General features: G+C 40.1%; 1 protein-coding gene across 1 annotated transcript in view; it reads left to right on the top strand.

Annotated features, from left to right (window-relative positions):
* Nucleotides 1-26,271, top strand: part of CFAP99 (cilia and flagella associated protein 99) — a gene marked incomplete at its 5' end in the record, with an annotated part of 42,446 nt that extends 16,175 nt beyond the window's left edge. The window contains 7 exons of the mRNA XM_010154482.1: nt 1,392-1,457; nt 6,373-6,461; nt 8,669-8,873; nt 10,609-10,750; nt 11,913-12,064; nt 17,511-17,716; nt 25,968-26,271. Of these exons, the coding sequence (XP_010152784.1) occupies nt 1,392-1,457; nt 6,373-6,461; nt 8,669-8,873; nt 10,609-10,750; nt 11,913-12,064; nt 17,511-17,716; nt 25,968-26,271 (1,164 nt within the window). The remainder of the gene's footprint in view (nt 1-1,391; nt 1,458-6,372; nt 6,462-8,668; nt 8,874-10,608; nt 10,751-11,912; nt 12,065-17,510; nt 17,717-25,967) is intronic.
* Between the last annotated feature and the right edge of the window lie 373 nt (nt 26,272-26,644).

Here is a 26,644-nt window from a genome sequence, read left to right as displayed (position 1 = left end):
CAATCACCATATCCAATCGAGTAACAGTATAAGCTTGATAAAAGGCATGCTATTTAACACCTTTTTATCTGCACTCTCCCACCCCCATTCTGAAAATGCCTTACTTTAGCTTTCACTAGCCGGTACAAGTCCATTTATCACTGTTCTGGGCTCTCCTCATGTCCTTGCGAAAGGGGCATTGGATTCTGTTCCTAAACGATAGTAAATGCTTTAATGTGTGATAGATTCTAGCGGGATAAACTCTTCATTCCTTTTACTGGCCCGTCACATCCTATGCTTGGTATTTCATTATAAAACAACACATCATTATTTTTTATCTTTTATTATTTCCATATTTTGAGAAAGCTCACACCTCGTTCTCTGCGTGCTTAGTTGTACGTACAAACTTCCTACAAAAACTGGGGAGGAAAAGCAAGATATCACAGTGCCTGTATTGTCAAAAATCTGTGACAACTATAAAATCACTTAACTACCAGGCACATTTTTCAGTGGAGAAAATACATGAATACAAAGAACAAAGGAAAACCACCACAGAAGTTATAGCTGCAATAACAGCAGTTTTTGTCACCTCTGAAATGTTTTAAAAGGCATCCAAAGCATTCACAAAGGTCAGTTCCCTAGACTGTTTGCTAAACAAGCTGAAATGTTGGGCCCTAAAAGAAATATGCATTAAAAATGCCATTTGTTTGATAGTACTTTTGGAGGAGCTACAGCTGTCGTTACTAACTACCATGCTGATGTCTGAGCATCTGTAGGAGGAGTGAGAACACTGGAAGCCAAATTCTAGACAGTTACGGAAGTGCTGATGTTATGGACTGGACAGGTGCTGTCCAGAAAGCCATTAGAAAATCTAGGGTTTCACAGCTTTGATTAGATGTTACTGTCCACAACAAAAGAAATACTCAAATACTGGAACTGTGGCTGCCTGTACTTCCCCCTGTAACATGACAGTTGGAATTACTCTTCGGGGTGTGCCTATGGGAGCAACCCTTGGTGCTTAGATCCCCTGATCATAATCTTCTAATATAACTCAAAAATAAAGCCACTGTTTGCTAGCTGTACGGAAAGGGATACTGCCTCTGGTACTGATGTGCCAGACATAATATGAGGCTTTTAAGTTGAATTCTGGATGAGCAGCATGTTTCATATAGGCAGACCTAGCAAAGGTCTGATGCCGTATGCTGTTGCAACCAGGCAGAACTATGTAGAAAATCAAGAATTGCCAACTTTGAGTCTTAATCAGGCATGACAATTCATATAAAGTCAAGCTTTCATTCATTGGAAACAAATTAATATTTGGAGATCGGGGCTGCAAGGCTTTTTGAGACAGAAAATTCTGATTAGAGAATTTAAATGTACCATACTCTTTAAGCTAATTGCTTTAATTTTAGGATCTGCTCCTGAAAGCAAATGCTAACCGGTTCAGGTGTGCAACCATGAAGTCTGAAATGGAAGAGGTATGCTACAAAATACTTTATTACCTAAAAATCCCCCTGTATGAAGAGGAAAAATGACTGGGGTATTTAAAGATACCTCAAAGTATTTTAAAATTCTTGTTTATTTGGGGTTAGGAATTATGTGCTGTCATTTATAGCTGTACTGTCATTTCACATCTGTGTTACTGTTTTCAGGTGTGACATACTAACATTTGCCTCTTAGGATGCACAACACACAACTCCCTTTTCTTATACCTTGGTGCTGCTTTATTATTCTTCTAATTTTAAGGCAAGCAGCCTTCCTGTGATATTACTCCAATAAGTCTCCAAACTGACAATATTTCTCTAAACCCACATATTATTTTGCCATTAACTTGTATGCCACAGAGCAGCCAAGCTGAGGGAATATGGTCCCATTCATACACAATTCTTGCTTTGGCTGATTCCCAGTTTACAACTGTGTCACCAAACTATGTATGTAATATATTTTTTTTTCAGCATCTCATCTGTATATTCTATTCACTGTGTTCATCCTCATGGTCCCAGTCCCTTGCACTGGTATCTACTGGTATCAGTATCTATAGCTAACACCAGAAAATGAAATTAATAGCCATCACTAGAATTCTACCCCTATTTAATAATTTCATGGTGTGCTTTGACAACGTACTTTGTCTTCCCAATATCTATTTCAGTTAAGAGCTGAGTATACTCATTTATATAGGTAATATTTCATAGTCAAAACATCACTGTTATTTTTTAGCATTATTTTAGTCAATAATTTTTAGTCATATTTGGACCACCATATATTTTCATATGAAATATTCCCACCAAGTTGTGTGCACATAGCAAGTTCTTGTGGCTATAACAATCCCAAAATATATCCCCTATCACTGTATTGGTTACTCTAGATGAACATTCTAGAGTGATTTCTGGCAAATATGTAACAATTTTTGCTGAGTACTTGAAAATCTGTCTCTGAAATGAAATAATGTGGGTTTGGTTTGAACTGCAGAACACACGTGACAGTACAAAGGGTAAACCAGCATTCCAGGCTCAAAAGATCCAAAGCAAGGTGAGTAACCTTCAAGGTACTGTTGTCAGACGTACTTGAAAACTGTGGAGTGAAAAACAGACATGCAAATTCCGTGGTGAGGCAAACTACTGGAATCCATGTTTTTACACCAAGTTCCGTGGCCAGGAGAATGGGATGGATTGAGTCTATGGCTCCTAAATTTTGGCCTATGCACCTTTAACAATCCACAAAGAAATGGTCAGGGAGCAACAGGAGTGTGTCTGCTCCAGGAGGGAAAGGAGCCGAAGGTAATGAAAGTACGGACAGTGCCCTCACCACGCAGGCTACAGTATCTGAAAGCAGCAAGGTTGGTGGTAGTGATGGGTCCTGCTGACAGCAAGTCATCCTTGGACAAAGCAAGGCAACGAGTCAGGTGTGAGGTCCACCCAGGAAGTCCAGGCAGGAGACAAGGCTACAACAGCAACCCAGGTCCTGACAGCAGGAGGCAGAACTGGAGAGACAACCAGGAGCAGAATTACCTCCAGCATAACGGGGAAGGACTGAAGCCCTATCTGAGCTTAAGTGGGGCTCCTGGACCACTGAGCAGGGAGTGTGAGTGGAGGTCCTAGGTGAGGCAGGTCAGGGCAATTGAGACCTGTTAGTTCCCTGAGGGCCCTGACAGCTGTGTGCAGTTGCACAATATAACCATATTGCCTTCTCAGTATTTTCAGTTCCAAAAGGAGTTGGTTTTATGTAAAATGGTAAAGGTTGAGAATAGTCCACAGGTAAAAAAAGAACTGTGAACCCTGGTTTACGAATTCAGCACAGGGAGAGATGAATCTTGTGTCTGTAAATCAGTTTCAAAATGAGATCCTAAAGAATGCTGAGCAATCATTCCAGCTAATGACTGTCTGAGACACAATATACAGTCTGCATGTTTGTCCTGTTTCCTTTAGACACATACTGACATAAAATCCACTATACTGATTGCTTCTCTGCTAGGATTTCCAAGGGTCAGAGAACTATAAACATGGAAAATGGGCTGTTCAGCCTTAACGGTCTAACACATGAAAACTCACATTGCTATTTCTGCAATAACTATCCAAATAATCTTCAGTTACATCATTAAATCTGCCACCTTTCATTTGTTTCACCTTCGTATCCTGAATAATTAATGTGGGAGCAGTGCTTGTATCATGACCTCAAATATCTTGTGAGCAGGTCTACCTACTCTTTAAAACTATGTATTTAGGTACAGCTCATACACACTTAGGAAAGACTGATTCCCTGCTTGGGGAACTGGGTGTCTGGCAACTATTTCTAAAGCATATCTGGTATTTATCACATACTAAAGTTATCTTTAATAACGCTATCACCAACTCAATCTGCTTGCTTACAATCCAGCAGCATTTAAATTACAGAAAAGTAGTAAGGTCCCGGTTCCTTCTGCACTCAAAAGAAGAAAAAAAAACCCAAACAAGGAAGATTCACATAGTTAACCCAAACATACATGACCTGTAATTATGGGGGCTCAGTTCAAGACTATGTATATTCCACATCCTTTTCTGTTAATTTGAAATACTGAAACCTTAGTGCAGACTAATGAGAGTCAAACCATCTCCCTAACCTGCATAAAGAAAAATAGGGATCTGGCATCTTACGGCATTGATCAGGGCCACTTCTAACACCTGCTACTGTCTCCCCTAGGAGCACAATCAGTTTTATCTCGTCTAAACACATTTGCCTTGGAGGTTGGTTAGGTGATGTTCAAGATGCCGCTATAACTTTCAAGCTGAGATAGGCATATTGTTATTGACTTTTGAGATGCTTTCTATTCCTTTTGCCTTCCTGCCTGCACAACTCTCTGAGTAGAAAAATCCTAAGAGGAAGGTTTATCCAAGATGTATAAATAAGTTTATAATCTGTCCTCAAATTAATGAAACTATATTATATTTTAACCAACTAGTATTTTCCTTTCCTCTTTTTAGAACACCCACAGTGAGAGCTTTTCACTTCAGGCACATTTAATATGTGCAGCAGCAATTATTTCTCATAGCTGATACAAAATATCTGTTTGTCCTTTTCACTGGAAGAATGAGACAGTACAAATGCATCATCATTCTCAGTCTGCCTCTTGCTCATATCAGGCCTTGCTCTTTACATATTTATTGGTTTCTATGAGCTATTGTGTGTTCATTAGGTGGAAATAGTGAATATATTTTTTTTCCACAAGAATTACAGTGTTCTCTTTTCTCATCTTGAAAAAAGGTAAGATATCTCACGACAGAAGGAGAACAAGTAAAATTCACAAATTCTTTGATACCACATGAAATAGAAGAATTTATTCAGTTACTTTACTTATACCTGTCTGCATTTATCTTGGGAGACCTAGTTAGTTTGACTATATGGTCAGTCATACTTCTGTTTAATATGGGAAACTGCAGTCAAAGGTATTTCCATAATCATTCTTAGTTCAGTTCTCAGTCCAAACAGTAGTTAGATAGTACAGAACATGAAATCTGTATACACAGGTAATTGCCAAAAATATGAAAATTTCTACATGTGTCAGAGAAAATGTCTACTCTAAGTAGACATTTCTATACATCGCGTAGTGTGTAAAATACCGGCTGTGGAGGACGTGTTCTTATAATGCAGAAGACTGAGAGGAGTTGAGAAGTAGGCCAAAACCAAGGAAGGACATCATTAGACATTAAGAAGAGTAGGTGTAGTGAGTCAAGCAAAAGAAATAAAATACATCGTTTTCTTTACCTAAATTCTTCAAGTTATCACCATTTTGTCAAGAAACAGGCAATTAATTTCTGTCCATTAAAATGTGCCATCTGTGTGGAAAACACAGTAATTCTACTTAGTGAATTTCTAGGTGATAGCATGTGTTTGTTCCCCTCAGCCTACCTAATTAATATCAATTATAAAACATTCTTGTTCCAGTTAGCTTACGTATTTCAGGAGACTGCAGTACATATTTGTGCATACAATATTTGCAGTATAGCTTGGGTGATTCTGTGCATCTGTTTCTCAGCCACTCATTAAGCTGTTGATTTGGAATTAAAATACATGTTTGGATTCTGAACACAAATTTGTCTCGATTTAGGTCAAATGTGTGATTTTTTTAGGAATGGTTCTGGTTCTTATCCCACCAGCATTGCTTTGCCTCAGTTCAGATCAGGTCTATTATTTGTGTCTGCAAAGGTAATATATTTTTTCTGAATAACCTACTTGTGCAGAGAACATTTTTAACTGGCAGAGAGGTTGTTCCCTTCCCCTCTTGGCATTTAGAGCTTCTCTGGGAATTAGTCCTAAGGCAATACTTTGAAGAACTGCAAGGCAGGCACAGGATCTAGTCCAAGTTACACCATGAGAACTGAAAGTCACTGAGAACTTACTTCTCTTCTGCTGTCTAGAAAAGGGATATGGCAATTGGTGATGCCAGCTGTCATAGAAATATTTTGAAGTTAAAATAGTAATTATTTGTAAAACACTTCTGAGAACTTCCTATGAAAGGTACTGCTTAAGTTTTTTACTTTAATGGTTTTGGCTAACTTACCATGCTTCAGAGAAGCGGTTTATTTTCTTTGTCCAAAGCAGATGGAATCCCTGCACACGATGTGTATGGGCACTGAAAAAAATGAAAGGAAGAGAACACTTTCTATGGGATTTGACATGGTCCAAGAGTGATTACAAATTTATAATCCACTTGAGGAACTTTGCTGATTTCTTAAGCAGCTTGAGTGGTTTATGAACAGCATGCAATTTCATTGTGAATGTCAGATTAATGCTAGTTGAATGCTTTAAGCAATATTTATACTGTCTTAGGTCAATTTATTTAACCCATTGAAATGTTTTTATACTCTGTTTTATGGTTTACGTTACTAACTATAGTATCTACATTCCCTTTCCTGACAGATTGACAATATACCTATTAAATTAAATGCTGCAGCTATTTTAAGAGAGGGTGCCCTCTATCAGCGGAAAACAGAACAGGAGCTCAAGAGGTACGATCAGGCTTCTTTTTCTGATTACTTTTCACATCCCTGGACATAGAACAATTAAGTGCATTAAAAATAATTATGTAAACGCCAGGTAAACTATAATAATGGATCTGTTGTAAGGCCTTAGGAAGCTATTCTGTGAACACGGTTGACAAAGATAAAAGTGGACTGAAATTAAAGTTCACGTTATAGTCATTGTTGTACTGTAGGAGCCATAGAGTGTGACTGTGTTCTGAGGTAGCACTCTGGCTAGTGTCAACTTGTAAAGTCCGATACGCATCACTTGCTGTATTTATTTCGATTCTCCAGAGTAAATAATGACCCAAATAAACATCTATTTCTATGTCCATTATAAAAGTTGCATATGTATTAAGCCAAATACTTTTGTATAACTCCCTTTTCTTCAGTGGTTTGTGGTCAACGACATGCCAAGTTTGATACTTGAACTTGTTTAAATGTTTATAAAACTCGTTTGTATGCATATAAAAATACCTGTCCATTTCTATCACAGTAAGGTATGGAGGACTAAGAGTGTGCTGCTCCACAAGGCAAGAAAAGCCAGGAGCTGAGGGTGGCAGCAAGGCATGTAGGGACAATGTCCTCACTGACAGCAGTTCCATAGTACCCTGGCAAGGCAGCAGCACAGATCCAGTGACAGACAGCAAGGTCAGCCAACAGTCCAGTGATTCCTCGATGAGTCCATAGTGACGAGTCAGGGCCAAGGTCAAGCCAGGAAGTCAAGTCAAGGACAGCAAGGTACTGGGCTGGATGCAGGCATACCTACAGCGTAGCTTAGGCAAGGACAAAGGCTGTTTAACATCAGCTTAAATGCAGCTCCCAGGAAGAAACTCTACAGACACAACAGGACTTCTCATAACTCCTCCTCACGCAGTTCTTTTCCCTTCAGTTTGATCCAATGTTACGCAGCTGCAGTGTAGCAGAGCTGTCTTTGAACACAAGCAACTAAACTCTGGGCAGGAGTGGGGAGTAAGAGGTTGCAAGGCCTTTTGGTGGACTTAGGGCTCAACGGAATCCTGACAGGATTCCTCTCACATGAGGAATCCTTATTCAGCAGCATAGGCTTTCAGCTGACATTAGCTGGAGAGAGGGTGACTCCTGAATGGCCACTGCAGAGTGTGTATTTGCACTAATAGTTTTAACAAAGGTAACACCTGTATCATGCCTTCTTGATTTAGTATTATTTCTAATCCACCTGACTTAGCAGGCTAAGCACTAAATATTGTTAGCATTTTAAGTCCCAGAATGACTGCCTAAGGTTGGATTTGGTCTTTGGACTTCGCAAATTTTGGTATATGGATCAGGATTTTAGCAATATTACCCATCACTCAGATTCTGTTATCAGCTATGTGTGTATAATGAGGTCCTTTATATAACATATGATACTTTTCACTCTAGCTTGCAGAACTTTGTAGCACTCAGTAAAGGAATAGATTTTCCCTGTGATTTAACACTGGTTTATGTTGAGTTTTAATCTTCAGCTGCATTTAACACACATCAGATACATATATATATGCACTGGGGAGCAGGAGCATGGCACAGTTCACTGCGTTTTTGTGCCTGCCCTAATTCTTGGCTCATTCAATCCTCTGCTGCAGGACTTTGATGGGCTTTGCTATGCTTTTCTCTCTCAGCCAAGCGCAAAAAATAAGAATGTGGTTTTGCTTAATAGCTGCATACTTCTTTGCCTTATTACAGCAATATTCTTTAATTGACAAAATTGACAAAATACAAAACAGAAATAGAATTAAGCAGAAAAGTTTTTAGTTCTCTGTGTTAAAGTGGCCAAGAAGATTGCCAAAGAGAAAAGTTGTGTGTTCTTTCTACCTCTGAGCAAAGTAATATTCTGAGAAAAATGTACATACCTTCAGCCTGATTCTCCTTGCTCCTCATGAGAATCCATATGTAGCTAATGTTTGCGCTCTCTTGGGGCTTTGTTTTACTGAAACTTGTAGGTCCATGCCCTCATGCACTTCCTCCAGCCTGGTTTTCTCAGGCTTTCTACATAGCTGGAACACCTCTTAGACTGGAGTTAAAATTATACCCGTCAAGTGACTTTGCAATGACTGCCTTTTTCTCTGCAGAGATCAAACACCTCATATCACAACAAACTACTAGACATGTTTCATGCACCAAGGCAGGGCTGCAGAGTCAGATCCCTAGAACAGTGAACTCTTTCTTCTCTCTTGCAGAATTGAAAATCTGCTACGAGGGGCTGGAGATCCATCTGAATTCTTGGAATGGCAAAAACAGATGCGTGGAAAAGATTTAGAAGAGCAGCTGGCTGACATAGAGTGTAGGAGGCTTCAAGGGAAACTGAGTCATGAAGAGGCAATTCTAGCCCATCAGAATGTAATTCAAGAAAATAAGAAGAAAGCTGATCTAATGAGAGAAGAGGTAATACATACAGCTTTGCTCGAATTTTTCTTACCTTCAACCAGTGCAAAACATACCACAGATGATACCAACTATTGGAAGGTGTAAAATTTCTATACAGTGTCTTTACTCACTGGCGTCTTCAAACAATGGAAAAACAGGACTATAACTTCCAGACACAGCAATGCTTGTTACAGGTGTTTGATGTGATTGATGACACTTAAAAAGTGAATTGAATAAACCAGAAGGCTAAAGCATTCTCCCCTATATTCATATCATTGTGCATATCCTGTTTTAAACAGATACTGAGCTACTAAGCACCATTTGCAATGAAATCACCAATATATGACTGATTTCATTATCTTGTAAAATGAGAGCCACAAATATGAAATAATTAGTTTTCTTAAACTGATATAATTCAATTTACTTCGTATTATCTGGCATGCTTAGATCTCTCTTAGGGGAAAATTCTGTCAGAGAACCCTCTTTGGGTCTGTATATATGGGAAACAATATTTATGCCAAGAAGCATTTTCACACTGTTTCCGATACGGTAAATCACAATTTCACAAAAACATTGCTAGAAGTTTTCATTTTTTCCCAAACACACATTACATTTTTCTAGTGCTTTTCCTATAAACTAAACAAGTGATCAAGAAATAATTAATATTACAGATCTTAAAGTTTTCATAGTCACTGTCACAGGCTTTCCTATTATCCCAGTTTGCTGCTATGCCCTGTAGGCCAGCCAGTACTTTTCTCTTGGCCACCTCTCACAGGTGTCTCTGCAGCATCTCGGCAACTTAAGATGGAACCACAAATGTATAAGATTTTCCTAAAGACCACGCTGCAAAATGGAAACTTAACGGGTTCCTTCTCTGTCCTTTAAATAATATCTCAACCTTTTTTTGACATTGACTCTTCATGTCTGTTTAGACAAGGTGTAGCAAGAACTTAAAGCCAACCCTACTATGTACAACTGAGCAAAGTGTGATTACTCACATTCATTCCAAAATTACTGTAATTATTGTATTCACCTCCCTTTCAGAGCATAAGTGTTTTATTTTTTAACAGAAATGTCCCAATATGTATAGATTTGGGGATGTGCAAGTCAGTCTTGCTCTAACCTGACCAATCCCAGGCAACTTCCTTCACTTGCCAACAGATGCCAGGAGGGCACTTCATCCATATGGAGATCTCAAGAAGTACGCACCAACAGCTGTCATGCTGACTACCCTCCTTCTTTTAAAACTCTAGTCTTCCCTCTCAAACAGAAAGTACAGTAAGGAATCTAGTCTGGGAAAGTCCAGTTCCCTGCTTCCTGTTCATTTCCTCTGACAAAGAAAGGATCATGATAGCCAAAAGTGGACTTTCTGTATGTCACAGAGATATGACTTAGGCCCAAGAAGATCCTGCAGGTATATAGCCAGCTGTGTATTAGATTGGCACTCTTCTTGGTATCTCCCAGCCAGATCCAGAGATGGTTTTGTCTGCTTTTAGAAACATGTGGGAGGGAATCCGGGAAAACGGCAATGCAAATGTTTTGGATGGCTGTTGTGGGTAAATAAAACATAGAAAGAGGAGCTTAAGTCTGCGTCTTTAGACCCCAGATTTGTTGTCCCCAGCCCATGTCCTTTGCTAATTTTGTGAATGATGTAATACTTTGAATCCATTTGTCCTTGCACTATTTCAATGATTTGAGGCACTCAGATCACCAGTTATCAAGAATTTTATTTACCTGTTTGTTTGGGATTTAGAAAGCAGAGCTGATGCACCAGTATGCAGAGAAACGTCTACAGGAACAGAAAGAAACGAGAGAACTGGTGGAGCAGGTTGTGGAAGGACACAAGAATGCAAAGCAAGCAAAAATAAAGCTCCAGAAGTACAAACAGCAGATAGGTATTTGTATATTGCCAGAAAAATGAGAGGTGTTGCCAAATGTTCCCACATTACTTTATCTTCCTTTTAGAGGGCCAATTACAGTTTTTACAGAAAGGAAAGGGAAGTTGAAGGACATTCCCATGAATGCATGAAGATGACATGCAGGAATAAGTTGGTAATGATCAGGAGTTCTAAGCTAGTGGTCATGGGAATTACTCTTTGTTTAAAAGGGAGAAATACAGCACTAATGTTCTGCAAGTTGTTTCCCTGCCATCTAAAAGTAACATATGTGAATGACTGTACTTTTTATCAAGTTATGAAGCTCAGATTCTCGTGATTCATATCATTAAGAGAGGATTTGCCTAGCAACCACCGTGAAAGAAACATGGCTCAAGATTATTGTCTTCTCCAGAGAAGGCAGTCCAAAGGAAAAGACTGCATCTAAGGAATGAAAAGCCATCTCATAGAAGGACGGTATCACAAAAGAGGAGGATGCAGCACCTCTGAGACAGACCAGCTGTTAGGACGAAGGGAAATAATCATCCTCCATTATTCTTAAAGAAAATTCTTCAGTTAATGCATTAGCTAACCAAGTCCAGGGAGAAGGCTATTCTGTCCGGCACAGCTGTACATATTACAATGCAATGCCATGTTAACATCTACTGTATGAACAGGCTACCTGTAGTTGTGCATATTTTGGTGAGCAGGCTTCTATCTGCTTGTGTACCTCCATACTTGTGTCAGCAGGGGTTGAGGCAGGCTGAGGGTGTTAGCCACTCTGAAATGGCCTAGCAAAGCCTACCAGCCTCTGCAATTCCATGATTTCTATCATATATATAGCTTGAAAAGCAATGAATAATTGCTGTTGTATAATATCCTTTTATTAAATAATGAAAGAGTATGCGCTAATTGGAACAGGAATTACATAGCAGTAATTCAAAGTGTCTACTTTATGTATGTATACAGTATGTTTATGTGTTGAATAGAATGATAGAGAGTGGAGGTGGGAAGTACTCATTTGTTTCTCTAATCATTCCTCCCACCAATGCCAGACTGTTCCCTCAAGTACCTTTAGATCAGCATTATTATTGTTATTCACAAATGCATATGAACTTGCCTCCAGATGGACTACTTGTTAAAATATGCCACCAGTTAACAGAGATTTGTTCTTTTCTTCCAGTTCAGGAAGTTTGTGAAGAAAATCGAGAACTTCTTCGGCAAGCTTTAGAAGAAGAGGAGGAGAAGCTTAGGAAAAGATACGAACTAATTCAACAAATACGAGCTATTGAGTCTTTACCAAGCCTCAGACACAAGATTGTTGATTTAACTGAGGTAAGCTCAAAAGGAAGAGCTCCTGGTTTTACATAAATGTATACAGTATGTTTCACACATTCAGAGCAATTGTGGGCTGTATGCGGGTACATCGCAGTCTGGATGTACAGTATTAAGTACCGTGACCCCACAGCACAAAGCTTATATGCGAACTGGAACTTTCACAAAGTTCAAAAAATGAAAGTTTTACCGGGAAGAATATTCTGATGGTAAGTGAAATCTAGGTTCCCTTAAACTTCCTTTGAATTCTGCCAATAGGGTCTGGGTTTCCCAATATCTTCCAAAAAGAGACTGGCAAGTGTTTACATGTTCTATCCATCTGCACAAATTCACAGAGTCGTCAGTGCTGGGTAAGGACTGAATGAACACAAAGCTTGGACTGATGTACAGTGGTGATTGTCATGGTAATTAGCTAAATTAATTTCCTGTGCTTTCAAAACTGTCAACATTCAGATACATGGAAGGGATTATTAAGAGAACTGCTGTTACACATGCACTGCGCAAGTAACTTGTGTGTGTGGGCAAGTCTACACTAAATGTATCCCAAACTGCTTGGACTTACTCTTGGTGCACAGTAACTGAGGTTGTCTGAGATTGGGCTTTGCAATGCCCACTTTCACAGAATTTCCAGACTTAGACAGCATGCAAAAATCTGTTATCTTGCCACTAAATCAGAAACAGAATAGCTGAAAATACTCTTCCATTTTTTTTCTCCACACTAAAAGATGAATAACAGAATAACGTAACATTGCACTATCCATTTTAAATATAATCCTTTTGGTTTTTTCTTTCTTTTCATGACTGTTCAAATGAGGATCACAAAGTAAAAACATCTAAGGCTAGTCTGCAAAAAACATACAGAAGGAACAGGTCTCCCTTCCATGGGGCTGCTGGAACAGTCAATATGATGCTTTGGTTTTATCTCCTGCTCCTCTGAGGAGAACTGAGCCAGTCATTGATTCCAAAGCTAGCTACTATCTTTGCAACCACCAGATAAATCCCTCACCTCATTTATAAGATTTTAAAACACATTTAATCTTGAAGTATTAAAGAAGTTAACAAGAATAAATTCAGCTCCATAGACATCCCATCCTCCTTTACTCTCTTGGGTTGCCTTTATGGCTGCTGCCATCATTTACCCACTTCTTTTCCAGACAAAAAGGCAGTTCTCTTTCTTTAAACCCAGACTCACTTCTTCCATCTGTGAATAAATACTACACAAAGGAAAAAGCAGGGAAAAAAGTGAGGCATACAAAGAATTATTGTACACTGCAGTTACTGTAAACTGTCTGCATGGAAATGCCAAGAGGTACTCCAATCTATAGGTCTTTTACTGCTTCAGATGGAGTTGCACATGGTGTCAACCCCAAACAGAGCCCTTAGCATGGTCTTACTGCATATTTGTTACCCAGCTGATCCAGTCACAAGATGTAGGCTGCAGAAATACAACAGTATGATGTAGTCAAATGTGGAAATGTCATTACTTCTTCAGTCACAGCAACTCCTGTAAAACAGTGAAGGCTCTCATTCAGGAAAATGAGGGTGACTGGAATGTCAGTACTTCTTATTTTTGATCCTAGTTCATTTTATTGCCACTTACAGTGTCTGTTGACCCCTCACATTGAGCTTCCATTGAAATACTGTTTGTTTTGAAGTACAAAATATGGCTTTAAATATTTTTTCCCATCTAGCTCATCTCCAAGGACAAAGCAGAAAAACACAGCACATTTCAAGTCATGAAAAATTCATTCAAAATTCAAGCTTATCCTATGTGTAAGGTTACTAAAGTGTAAGGTTGCTGAAAATGGATTGGCCATACAAGAGCATGTACCTGAATGATAAGGATGGACCGTTAGAGGGATAAGGAATTGGCCGCATCCAAAGAGTTACAATCAATGTCTCAATGTCCAAGTGGAAACCAGTAATGAGTGGTATCACTCAAGGGTCTGTACTGGGACCAACATTTAATATCTTCCCTAACGATATAGATAGTGGGATTAAGTGCACACTCAGCAGGTTTGCAGATGACACCAAGCTGGGTGGTGCAGTTGATACACTTGAGGAAAGGGACCTTGACAGGCCGGAGGAGCAGGGCCATGTGAACCTCATGAAGTTCAGCAAGGCCAGGTGCAAGGTCCTGCACATTGGTTGGGGCAATCCCCTGTCTCAATACAGGCTGGAGGATGAATTGATTTAGACTAGCCTTGTGGAGAAGGACGTGGGGACTTTGGTAGATGAAAAATTTTGTATGAGGTGGCAATGTGCACTTGCAGCCCAGAAAGCCCACCATATCCAGAGCTGCATCAAGAGAACCGTGGCCAGCAGGTCCAGGAAGGTGATTCTGCTCTTCTGCTCTGCTCTGGTGAGACCCCACCTGCAGTTCTGCATCCAGCTCTGGGGTCCCTAGCATAAGCACATGGACGTGTTGGAGCAAGGCCAGAGGAGGCCACGCAGATGCTCAGAGGGCTGGAGCACCTCTGCTATGGGGACAGGCTGAGAGAGTTGGGCTTGTTCAGCCTGGAGAAGAGAAGGCTCTGGGTAGGACTTATTGTGGCCTTTCACTAAATAAAGGGGCTTATAAGAAAGATGGAGAGAGATGTTTTACCAAGGCCTGTAGTGACAGGACAAGGGGCAGTGGTTTTAAACTGAAAGCAGGAAGATTTAGGTTGGATATCAGGAAGAAGTTCTTCATGGAGAGGGTGGTGAGGCACTGGAACAGGTTGCCCAGAGAAGCTGTGGATGCCCCATCCCTGGAAGTGTTCAAGGCCAGGCTGGATGAGGCTCTGAGCAACCTGGTCTAGCGGAAGGTGTCCCTGCCCATGGCAGGGGCGTTGGGACTAGATGGTCTTGAATGTCCTTTCCAATCTAAACCATTCTATGATGCTATGATACTGTATTTCAACTTCACAGTTCACTTATACTCACTATTACAATAACACTCTGAGTGAATTAGCACACTTCTGGTGATAGCTTACCCTGTTTTTCTTTCTACAAAAGGCTTTTTCAGGCTTAGTGAAATTAAGTAGGTGATCATAAAATTCTCATTCATTCTCATAATTTTTTAAGCACCCAGTTCTTCCCTTGATGGCACTGATGTTGCTTTGAACACCATCATTATCTACTGCACAAGTATAGGACTTTCCATAGTTTACGAACCACTTCACTGAATATTATTGAAATGCAGATAATCAAAATATTCAGCCTCTACCATTCCATGTTTCTATGAAATCCTTTTTCCTAGACCTTTTCAGTGTCTGCTTGCCATGCTCAAACACTACCACTGGTATATATCCCTTGTTGCAAAACATTTTCCTTTCACTTCCTGTGAATACAACTTGATTGTCATTGACTAGTTAAAATTATAGGCAAGGTATTACAGCACTTGCTATTCGCAAATTCACTCTAAATCTGAGAAGGAGATAAATGCTCATTTACTGTTTCAGTAATCTATGGTAGTACATAGTTTTCAAAAAAGACGAAAAATAAAGACTGCTTAATATTGAACTCATCAATCTTGTACTGATGCTACTGATGACCATTGTTTAAGTCGTGTTTGGTACAAATGCAGAGCATGGAAGCAGAAAACACTGAGCCAAAATTGAAGAGTCAGGCTTTAGATGAAAAAACAATGATGATATCTTCTTACTGACTCAGTTTTTGAACATTTAGAAAGAGAAGCTATTGGGACTGAAACTGCAGGGGAGACTCTTGGAAATCTTGGAGGAGTCTCCAGGGATGGCCACCCAAGACACGTTCTCCTTCACTGACAAGCTTGTGTTATTAGATTCACCAGAAGGAGTCAATAATAATTCCTCTTAAGCACTCATGTTTTAGCAGCAGAGAGCAAAGCCTAGTTATTTGTTGTACTCTGTTTTGCGAGTTTATTGCCCCTGCCCCCCAGCCTTACTGTTTTCTTCATCTCTTGTGGCTTTCTTCCTATTTCATGGACCCACTGCTCTGAACAGGCAGAGAAGAGTCACTGCAGGACAAATACCTGACTAGAATGCTTAGATGGCATCCCAGACCAGAGAAGAGGGACTGGACCCAGGTCAATTCTTGCAGCCAAACTGACAATCTGAGCATCTATCTAGGACAGAGCATCTGTCTCTTTTCCTGGTTTTGGGCTGTTGGTTTGTTGGGGTTTTTTTCCTTCCCCTACATGTTCTGTTTTGCAAAAAGCTAAACAGCAGAAAGGCGACTACTATTCTGTCAACAACTCGCTCAGTATTCAATACAAGGGCTATTTTTTTCCTACTAAAAAGGATTGCTTGAAAAATTAAGGCTCTTTAACTGAATAATTTCTGTCCTTTAAAAGGGTTTTAATGAGTTTTACTTACATATGTTTATCATTACCACTCAATTTCAATCGTTCTTTTGGATTCCACACCACCCCCACCCCCCATCCCTAGTTCTAAGGAACTAAGCAGAGCAAGGTCTTTGTGATTAATATCCTAAGCAGTGTTTCACTCTGGACGTTATACTGTTGTATAGCGAGAGTCAGGTTGGCATCTTGACTTCCTGCACCCATATATTCCGTTTTAACGTGCCATATGCATCTTTGGTACATACCAAAGTTGCATACCAAAACTGTGTTAAGATAGACAGAGGAATATTGGTTGGTATGAAATGGATTTAATTTTGCAAAGAAAGCAACACAGCAGCTCAGTGTTTGTGTGGGTTTGTGCCAGTGTTCCATATATACAGATGTATATATGTGTAGGCATCGGGAAAGGAAGAGTGTATGTAAGAGCAAAGGCCGAAAACTTCAGGTGTTCACAAACCTGTTTAGAAATGATCTGTCTCTGTATGAAAACTAAGGTGCAGAAGTCTCTCATTGCATCTCAGAATCAGGCTCATTATCACTCTCATTGCAAAGCAGATTTTTAAAAGCCCTCATTAAACATTCAGATTTGAATATTTTATCTTTGGGCATTAAGATCTGAATTTCCTGGGTACAAAGCATTGTTCAATCCTAGTCTTTTCAGATGAAAATAGTAGATGCCTTCATAGATGAAATCCATAATTTGGAAACAGATAAATACAAAGAATGCATATTTTTTTTTAGTGTACAGTCTGTTCTGCTTTTACATAATAAGCAGGTTTACACATTTAAAAACAGCAAAAGTCTTATTAAAACTAAAAGATAAGTCAACTAGGGGTTTTTTTGACAGTAAATGTGTTGTATTTATGGTTAACCTACTGTATATTAAAATTCTTTTTCACAAAATATGTTATGAGCCTTGTGTTTGTTACACCTACAAAACGTAAGCTGTACACCTTAAAACCAGCTTGCAGGTAACAGCTAGGTTAGGGTCAACCCTGTCTTCCTTGAAATCAGAATATATTCAGCATGATTTGGAACACAATCAAAATATTCTGGTTATACTCATCTACTCTCCTCTTGGTATTTACAGTGTTATTTAAATGTATATTTCATGTTCTCTAGACTGGTGGCCATGGCTTAATTTGTGAAATGTCAATAGTGGAACTACGTGAACGCCTCGCTCTACTCAAAGAAGCACAGAAGGCTGCAGAGGAAGAGAAGAGAGACCAGATAATTCATGAAAAACAAGCTAAGGAACAGCTTCTTCTAGACAAACTGGACCAGATTTCCCTGTTCAGAGCAGAACTTGGACGAGCAGCTGCTTTAAAGTCAGTATCAAACAGCATGTGACATTTTAAGAGACTGCAACTTTGTTAATATTTTGCTAGCCCCTTGAGGAGAAAAACAAGCAGAGAGCAAAATACTGCCCTTTTTATAAAACAGAATGGCTTTTGTCAAGGATTACAGTGGGGCAAGAATTTCCTTTTTACTGAAAATAATTTGCATTGGATTTAACAAATCTTTTTCATCATTTTGAATTTACGGTTGAAGACACTCCGTAGGCTAGTGTTGACAGTATTGCTCCAGGATTCAGAGCCAGTGTTACATATTGGGGAAGAAGTTCTGCCTTTCTTCTGTTCCTTTTCAGCTAATCAGAACTAATTGGATTTTATTAAAGTCATTCTAGCTTGCTACTTAAAGTGGTTTCTCATTTTCATCTAAACAAATAAATTAGGGCTATAGTTTCCTTCCTCAAACTTCATTTGTTACGTGAAAAGGCAGGCCTTATTTGAGAAGTGAAAAATATCTTAGGAAGGAGATTTTCTGATAACAATAAGAAGTTATAAATTAAATATAGCAGTAGATCAAAGAAAAAAATCTTTGCTTACAGACTCTCTGATCAGATTTTGTATTCATTATTCATATTTATTATTCATTATCATATTTATTATTCATTGTCATAAAGGATCCATAACCATCATGGTTGTTTCACATATGCACAAGACAAGTCCCTCCACAGAGAGTTTAAAATCTAAGTTATTTACAAAGCTGGGCAGGAGCCTGCGTAAAAGTGTAAAATACAGCAGACCTCTTGACCTTGTGCCATTTTTACTGCCATCTTGACTATTTGCCATTGTTTTCTTGCAAGTTGCCTTTCACCTTTTCCCTTTTGTGTTTGAGAGGTTAGTCCTTGTCTTGCCTTACTTATTTTGCAAACAGATGTTCAGGCTGACATTTTGAAGACATATTCTACCAGGCTAAAAAGACATGTCTTTAGAGATATCTTAGATGTGTGTTTATTGCTGAGGTACCGAAGGTGGCTTCTTAGAGTTTAATTCATGTTATTGATTTATCACCCAGCTCTCAATCTCGATTACAGAAGGCAGCACTGATGTATTCATTTAACTAGTTTTCACTAGTTCCGGCTCTCATTTGGTGTGTTGATGATAGTTAATCTCCAGAGACTGGGGTTTTACTATGTTAGTACTTAAGAAGATAGTTTAATGAATTTAATGGTCAACAACTCTAGCTGCAGTGGATTGACTGCATGGATCAGTGACCCTCATATATCAAACCATTTGGCAACTATCAAAAAAAGATTTTAGGACTAAAGAATCTGAAATAGTGCCAGAGCTGGAAATACACTCTCAGCACTAAACATTCACCATTGTGAAAGCCTCTGCGAGCAATTCAAGCCACCGCTTTCCACTGAAGATGCAAAGTAGGCATTAAGAACGTGTATACTACATAAAACACATTTCACTAGTGACTACTTGACAAATCAGTCATTATGCTAGATGTACTAGCATACACCTGTGAATTTTGTGTAGGGCTGGGTTTCTTTAAAATAGACTCTGGTTTAATTCAGATCTAAAACTGTTCAGATCCTGGAATAAGCTATGCTTGAATGAGAAGCTAACTTGGATTCACTTTTTGTCCTGACATTTGCAATGTTTTTTAGAAGAGACCAGCATACCAAGGATGTTAGAATCCAAACAAAATTAAACACCTCATTTGCAAGCTTCTAGTCAGACTCATGATAAAGTAATATAGTAATTTTAATGGAGTTTAATTTTAATTCTGTTTGTTCTCCAAATACAGAAAAGAAAAAGTTTCATTGTAGATATTACAAGACATTCCTTTTCATGGCTCCCAGGCAATCTATGTACATAACTTGGGAGCATATTCTATAAAGAGGCATCATCAAAGAGCACCAGAAAAGTTGTTCTTTGGGAGTGTATGTAATGCACTTTTATCTAGAAGGCAAATTTATGGTGTTATTTCTGTTAATACAGAGGTACAGCATGCTGGCCTATTTACAAATTCTAGCCACTTTGCTGCAGCTTTTATTTCTCTCTAAACAGCCAGCTTTGTGTGTTAAACCTGGTTTACAGATCTTGAATCCTGGAATATCTATCAAGTCAATGTGAGTGATTAATTGCTTGGATGGTATTACTGATACACTGCACAGGAGATGTAAAAAGCCAATTTTTATGTTTACAGAATTAATTCATAATTATAGGGGTAGAATAGCAAATCTTACCAATAATCTTCATAAGATAGCCTTATGCATAATACAAAATTACATGTCGTATCTTAAATTGCGTTGTGATGACAGCTACAGCTAATCAGCTAAAGCATGGTGTCTAAGCTTTGCTAAACACATGTGCTTTAGTTAGTGTCAGCTGGAGTTTAACTGCGTCCCTACCAAGGAGGCTCCTTTCAACATCATTTACAAACAGACATACATCAACACAAAAGAAGCATGCTGAGCAAGCATATAATGAGCTATATTAAACGAAATAGGAATAGGAACATGAAAAATTACAGAGACATCAGCCTTTAACAGCCTGCAAGCCGTGACATCCATCGCAACAGTGGCTCTGTGAGTGCTTGCAGACATTTAAGAATCAACTCAGTATACATGCAGGACGTCCCTTTAATTGCTAGGATGTCACACAGCTTGAAAATCAGCACTGGCATACGAAGCTGACAAACATTTGAGTTCTCAGCTTTTGAACATGAGCACCAGAAGACTTATGAGTGTTTTGAATACATGCTAATGTACTAGAGTTCTGTGCCTGCATACCTCAGGTACAATTCCCTTTCATTCCAGTGAGGCCACATCTATTACTCCCAGTAATTCAGTGCACTAAGAATCAGGCAACAGATGAAACCATTTGGTGGTGAGGCTCCCTCCATCCACATTGTATGCGGTTTTGGGGAGTGTACTTTGGGCTGGATTTAGCCTGGACGTGGAACTGCCTGTTCTCACCACTCGTGCTGTTTAAAGCTGTCCAGAAGAAAGTTATCTCACAAAACTTTGCATTCTCTATTCCTCACTCCTCTGCAAAGCCCATCTAGTGAACACCCCACCATCATTTTGTGTCTCTCACAGAGATGGCAGTAGCACATCCATGTCCCCACCAGCCACTGCCACGTATCAAAGGTACAGCGAAGCCAGCCTTGTTTCTGGTTTTGCTCATGTTCTTGCCTTGTTTGTTTCCCTGCTCATTTTCGAGTGACAGGGCAGTGCCTGCTGCCCAAGCCTCCTCCCCTCTAGAAGCCTCTCCAACATCCAGATGGAGGGAGCAGCTGCTGTTCCAGGGTGACACTCTGAACTGACGCTTATCCTCCCTGACTTCCTTGTATGTGAGGAGGAAGAATCAGACAGTTGTTAGGAGGAACAAGATGCACAGACTCCCACCACACACAAGTTGAGCGCATCCCCATCACACGCTGTGGTGACGCTGTAGCACGCTGGGGTCTCGGCACTGGGTTACAAACGATGGTGCGCTTGCCAGGGTGGCAAAGCACTTCCTTCTCTTCCTGCCACTGCCAGTGCTCAAACCCCTCCTTGACACGGAGCGCTGGCCACACAGAGTGTGACACCTCTCTCTTGTCCTGAACAGCTGGGGGGGTGGCAGTAGCGTGAGGGCAGCCATGGCAGGACGAGGGGGAAGGCTGGCTGTGAGGAGGGAGAGGAGAGCAAGCAGAAGGGAGGGTTATGGATGGATGAGACTGACAGTCCTTTGCAAGTAGAACAAGCTCCCTGAAGCAAGTGTTCCCCGGAGTGTCCAGGTCTGACTTGCAGGGTCAAAAGCCTTCTGGGTGAGAGGGGAGAATGGAGCCCCATCCTCAAAAACCTGTAACACACCCTGGCAGCACAACCCTGTGATGCAGGACACAACCAGGAGGAGGGGCAGACAGCACATGGAGGTGGAAAGCTGTAACAGAGGAGCATGTGCCATACTATCCCTATGGATGGCTGTTGCTTCAAATCCTTGAAAACATGGCCTAGAACCACGGAAAAAAAAAAAAAAAGCTGAATAATTAGTAATATAAGGGACTTGGGTACTTCATAATATCTGGGATGTCATTAAGTTCACACATCTCATAGAGTTCTGTATGTGTTTGCAGTAAGGAAGTTAGATTTAGTCTCTCAGTCCCTAGTGCTGGAAATGAGTTCTTCACTAGCACTGAAAAAGAAGGAGGAAATTTATCAGCAATGATGGAGCAGAAATGTCAATATGTGAAGAGAGGCTGCTAAGAAGACAGAGCTGGGCTCTTCTCAGTGGTGACCAGTGGCAGGACAAGAGGTACTGGAGGAAAACAAACACAGCAGGTTCCCTCTGAGCATCAGAAAACACTTTCCCCTGTGAGGGTGACTGAGCACTGGCACAGGTTGCCCAGGGAGGTTGTGCAGTCTCCATCCTTGGAGATAAAAGCCGTCAGGAAGCAGGCCCTGGGGAACCAGCTCTAGGTGGCTCTGCTTGAGCGGGGGGGTTGAACCAGATGATCCTAGAGGTCCCTCCCAGCCTCAACCATTCTGTGATCCCTTGAATGAACTTTGGTTATACAGCTTCATAATCCTTATTTCCGATGAGGAAAACACTGTTACGAATAACAGTCGCTTCCACACCTAAATTTAGGTGCTTAATAAGTGAATTGTTTTGGAAGGGAGGCAGATTTTGAGTGCTTAAATCCCTCACATTAGTACAAAATAGCAATAAATAGTGTAGTGTTCTTAAAAAGTTCTTAAATGTCAAAATGATGACTCCCTTACCAGAGAATTGTTAACAGTTAGATATATTCATCTTCCTCAGGGCAATAACTGAGAATTATATAGTGCAGGACAGATAAAAGGCGAGGTAGTGTGAAGTACAGACAACCCTAGTCACGGAGACGGAGAGTATGAGGAAATGTTTTCATTTCCATTCCAGACTCCATTTTGTAAGGTGAGGTTATAAATACAGTCTTAGCTGCTTCAGTTGGCATTTTAGTGTCTAGAGTGGTCAAGGAGACATTCTTACAAGTATTGAGTCAGTGAGAGCTGTCATACATCTACCTCCTTATCCTTTTGATGCACAGGTGGAGTTTGTAAATGAAGAGAAAAACGTGGTTTTCGGAAGGAATCCTCTGTCCAAATCTTCAGATTCCCCATTTTTTAAACACAGCTGAGATGACCTAATCCAACTGTTCCAGGTGTTCCCGCTTCTCACAGGAAAACCTGTAATGCTGAATCGCTGCTGCTTCATTTACAGGCCAGATGACCTACCGGACCTAGAGTCCATTTAGCCAGGTTCTAAAATTGCAGGGCAGATAGGGAAATAATTACAAGGGATACATAAATAAGAAGACACTGGACTGCCAAACTCTATGACAACATTGTAAAATGTGAAGTAAAAGCTACTTACGTATTTTTAAAATTCATTATGTTCACTAAGAAAATCATGAGACGGCAAATATGGGGATGTCAACTGCAGTTTACAGTTTGTGATGCCTGGAACATTGTTTTAAGTAGAAAGACACATTTTATCCATCACTGTTGGAACTGTTCTGTACTTCACCATGGTGAGCCAAAATCTTTCTGCTGCAGACTGTACACATAGCTTACACAAAAGTGAATAGAGAACAAAATCAGCAATAGATATAGAAATTTTCCTTGTTTTCTTTCATTTACATATTCTGTTGACTCTTTCATTAGTCCCTTACTTCTCCTCCTTTGAGTAGTTTATACATACACCCTACACTGCTACAAACTTCCTTAAGCACATTCAAGAATCTCATCTCATTCTTTAACACTAAAAGGTACTTTCTGACCAGGTCACTAAGCAAAAACTAGAATTTGTTAAACTATTTTAAATACATATGGACTTCAAAAATACTGCAATTTTTTTCAAAGTCTTTGGTAGGGGAATATTTTTTAAATTATGGCAGATTCACTAAGGGATGGAAGACTCTTGTCTGAGACCAAATGAAAAGAAAATGAACAAATTCTCTTTTAGACCAAGATTTGACATTACATTTTAGGAACTAGTATGATTCTTAAAGATTGGTTTTCATTCAAGGTGCTCATTCAATACCAGTAGCTGGTAAATAAATTTAAAAGTAAAGTTAAAATTATTTCTGCATTATTTTTTTCCCATAAATTATCACATAATTTTATACTGAATCTGGAGAGGATTTTTCTAACTATGTACTATATCATTCTGACTGGCTGTTACCTCACTTCCTTAGGAAATACAGGACATGAGGTGACATGGATCGTATCAGCTTTTTCTGTCTTGAGTCCTGAAAGTTCCCAACTGACCGTCACAGAAAAACAGAATTTTAATATTTCCTTTTTCAATCCTTCCCCTCTTTGAGTTTCTGTTACAATGTAGTGTGGCACCTGAAAATCTATGGGATTGGCAGCTTTTTGGAATACTGTAGATGACTGGCACATTACTTCATGTAGAAGAGGACTGAATATTAGTCTGAGGATAAGCAACTATTTACAGTGTTAATTCAGAAGCAGCTGCTGCTGCTTCGTGATGTTAAAGCTCTTGCTGTATTTCCTGTAATTGTATTTACAAGAAGCTGGATTTGCATGTAATGAAAGGTTTTGTTGCTTATTCCCACTGACAATGTTTAATCACCAAGTGTTTACATAAAACCTTGTTGTTATATTCTCCTATATCCCTTGGAATGCAGTGCCTTGTTGCAAAGCAAATAGACATAATCCATGTTCTCAATTAGATTAAATGATTGTACATAATTTTTAGATTTACAGAATTGTGTTAAAAATTAATCTCAGTGTAGCAGAGTATGTCACACTATTCAGGAGGATAAGGAAGTGTTATCCTAGCCAGATAGCATGGCACAAACAGCAGGAAGTGTCTCAGGAAAGCCACTGGAAATGAGAAGCCAAGCTAAACTGTGCTCCTTATTTAGAGTGCACAGTCACATTTCAAAATTTTACACAGGTCAAATCCTCCCTTCATCCAGTTCCTGAAGATTTTGGGAACTATAGTCCAGAATGACTGATCTGAAGCACACCTGCTATTACGGGGAGTTTTCTATTAGCAAAGGTGAAGCTAACAGGGCAGACTAAAGCCATCTCTCCCAAGATGAAAGAAGTGTTTGGAACCCCAGAATCGTGACACAGACACTTCTTAAGGCAAATAGGTGGTTTTAGCATCAGACGGAACTTGTTCCCCTTCCTCCAGCTCCTTGAGAAGGGTGGAAGCACACTGTGGAATAAGAACCAGGAGATAAGGGAAGAGTTCTGTTGTAAAACATTTCCAAGGGTCAACCCATCTGTGGGATTAGTCCTGCTGCTGACAGAGTAAGAGCCTCAGGATCAGCTCAGCAATGCCCTGGAGCACTCTGCTCTTGGTCTTAACCTGCTTTCCAATAAAAGCAATCGTACTGTCCTGCCACTGCAGTATAAAAGTGCCTTTTACACACCTATCCTTGCCAGATGAGGGAGGCATCAGATCTAACCTCATTATATATGATATAATTATGTATATTCTTTGATAGATCATAAACTCACAAAATGGTTCGGGTTGGAAGGGACCTTAAAGACCATCTACTTCCAACCCCCCTGCCATGGGCAGGGACACCTTCCACTAGACCAGGTTGCTCAAAGCCTCATCCAGCCTGGCCTTGAACACTTCCAGGGAGGGGGCATCCACAGCTTCTCTGGGCAACCTGTTCCAGTGCCTCACCACCCTCTCCGGGAAGAATTTCTTCCTAATCTGACACACACAATAGAAAGGGAAAAAAGGGAAGACTATCCAATAGCCTTTCTCTTATACCTCACTTTTATGCTGCACGTGGGACCCACTAATGTTAATTAATACATCACCATCCCATAGGTTCTGAATCTGGGCATTGAGCTTACACAGAAAAGAATATCTTTCGTTTGCCAGGGAATAAAGTAATCGAGAGGAATACTCATGATCATATAAGGAAAACTCCATAGTCCTCACAAGCAAAATGCTCCAGTATTATCACAGCTTTTGCACGTGCTTTTGCTGAAAAATGTCATGTCAGGCTTGAAATACTTGAGATATTGTCATCAGGGCAGCCTGTGGGACAAAATTATTCTATACTGCTGCCCTGTAAACAACACGAAGCAAGTGGTGAATGCCATATTCATTGAGCTATATGATTTAAACCTGTTTTGAGTCTAGTTGGTTCCCAGAAGCAAGAGAAAATTCGTTATTATCAAGATAATAAATGCTCAGATGGGTTTACTCTGGGGGTTGATATTATTTTACCTGCTCATTGCTTCTTTTGCTTTTGCAGGCAAGAAGAAAAGAAAAGAAAGGCCCAGTGTGGTGAAAAGCCTATGAAAGATGAACGCATTTTAAACCTGCAGAAAAAGATTGTAGAAAAAACAATGGAGCGTAAAAAGCAAGCAGGAGTCTTAAAGATCACCCCCCCAAAAACCAGCAGCGCGCCAAGGAAGGTCTGGGACTTACATAAGGAGAAGAGCTCTGCAATAGACCTGCTGTTCACAGGCCTTTGCTCAACTGCCAGCACTGGCAGGGGGCAGAGGCAGATGGTGCCATGCATGGCTGGCAGCAGCAATGCCCTGCTTCCTGTGTAGGCACGGTTTTCCCAAACCATGGCCTTGTCCTCACCTTCTTGTCACACATTCTGCTACCACAGAGCAGGGCTCATCCATACGGCAGCTAGCTTCCCACTCATCACCACACGCTCTCATCCCGTCGAAACAGCATCTTACTCCCGTCTAACTCTTGCCTTCTCAGTCTCCTCTCATGAACAGCCCATGACACCAAGCTGGGATGATCACCCCCCCTCTCACCCGAGGCATGTTCCAGTTTACTATTCCCATGGTTTCTACTACACCTTTCAGCAGCCTGGTCCCATGACATCGGACGGAAGCACCAGTAGGCCTGTAGGCTTTATGCTGGTTCACGCTGGTTGTGTTTCCTTGGCAAGTGGCGAGGAACTGCTGC

This window comes from Eurypyga helias, unplaced genomic scaffold (assembly GCF_000690775.1).
Source record: "Eurypyga helias isolate BGI_N326 unplaced genomic scaffold, ASM69077v1 scaffold19106, whole genome shotgun sequence".
NCBI classification, from domain to species: Eukaryota; Metazoa; Chordata; class Aves; order Eurypygiformes; family Eurypygidae; genus Eurypyga; species Eurypyga helias.
This window is presented reverse-complemented; position numbering and strand designations above follow the sequence as displayed.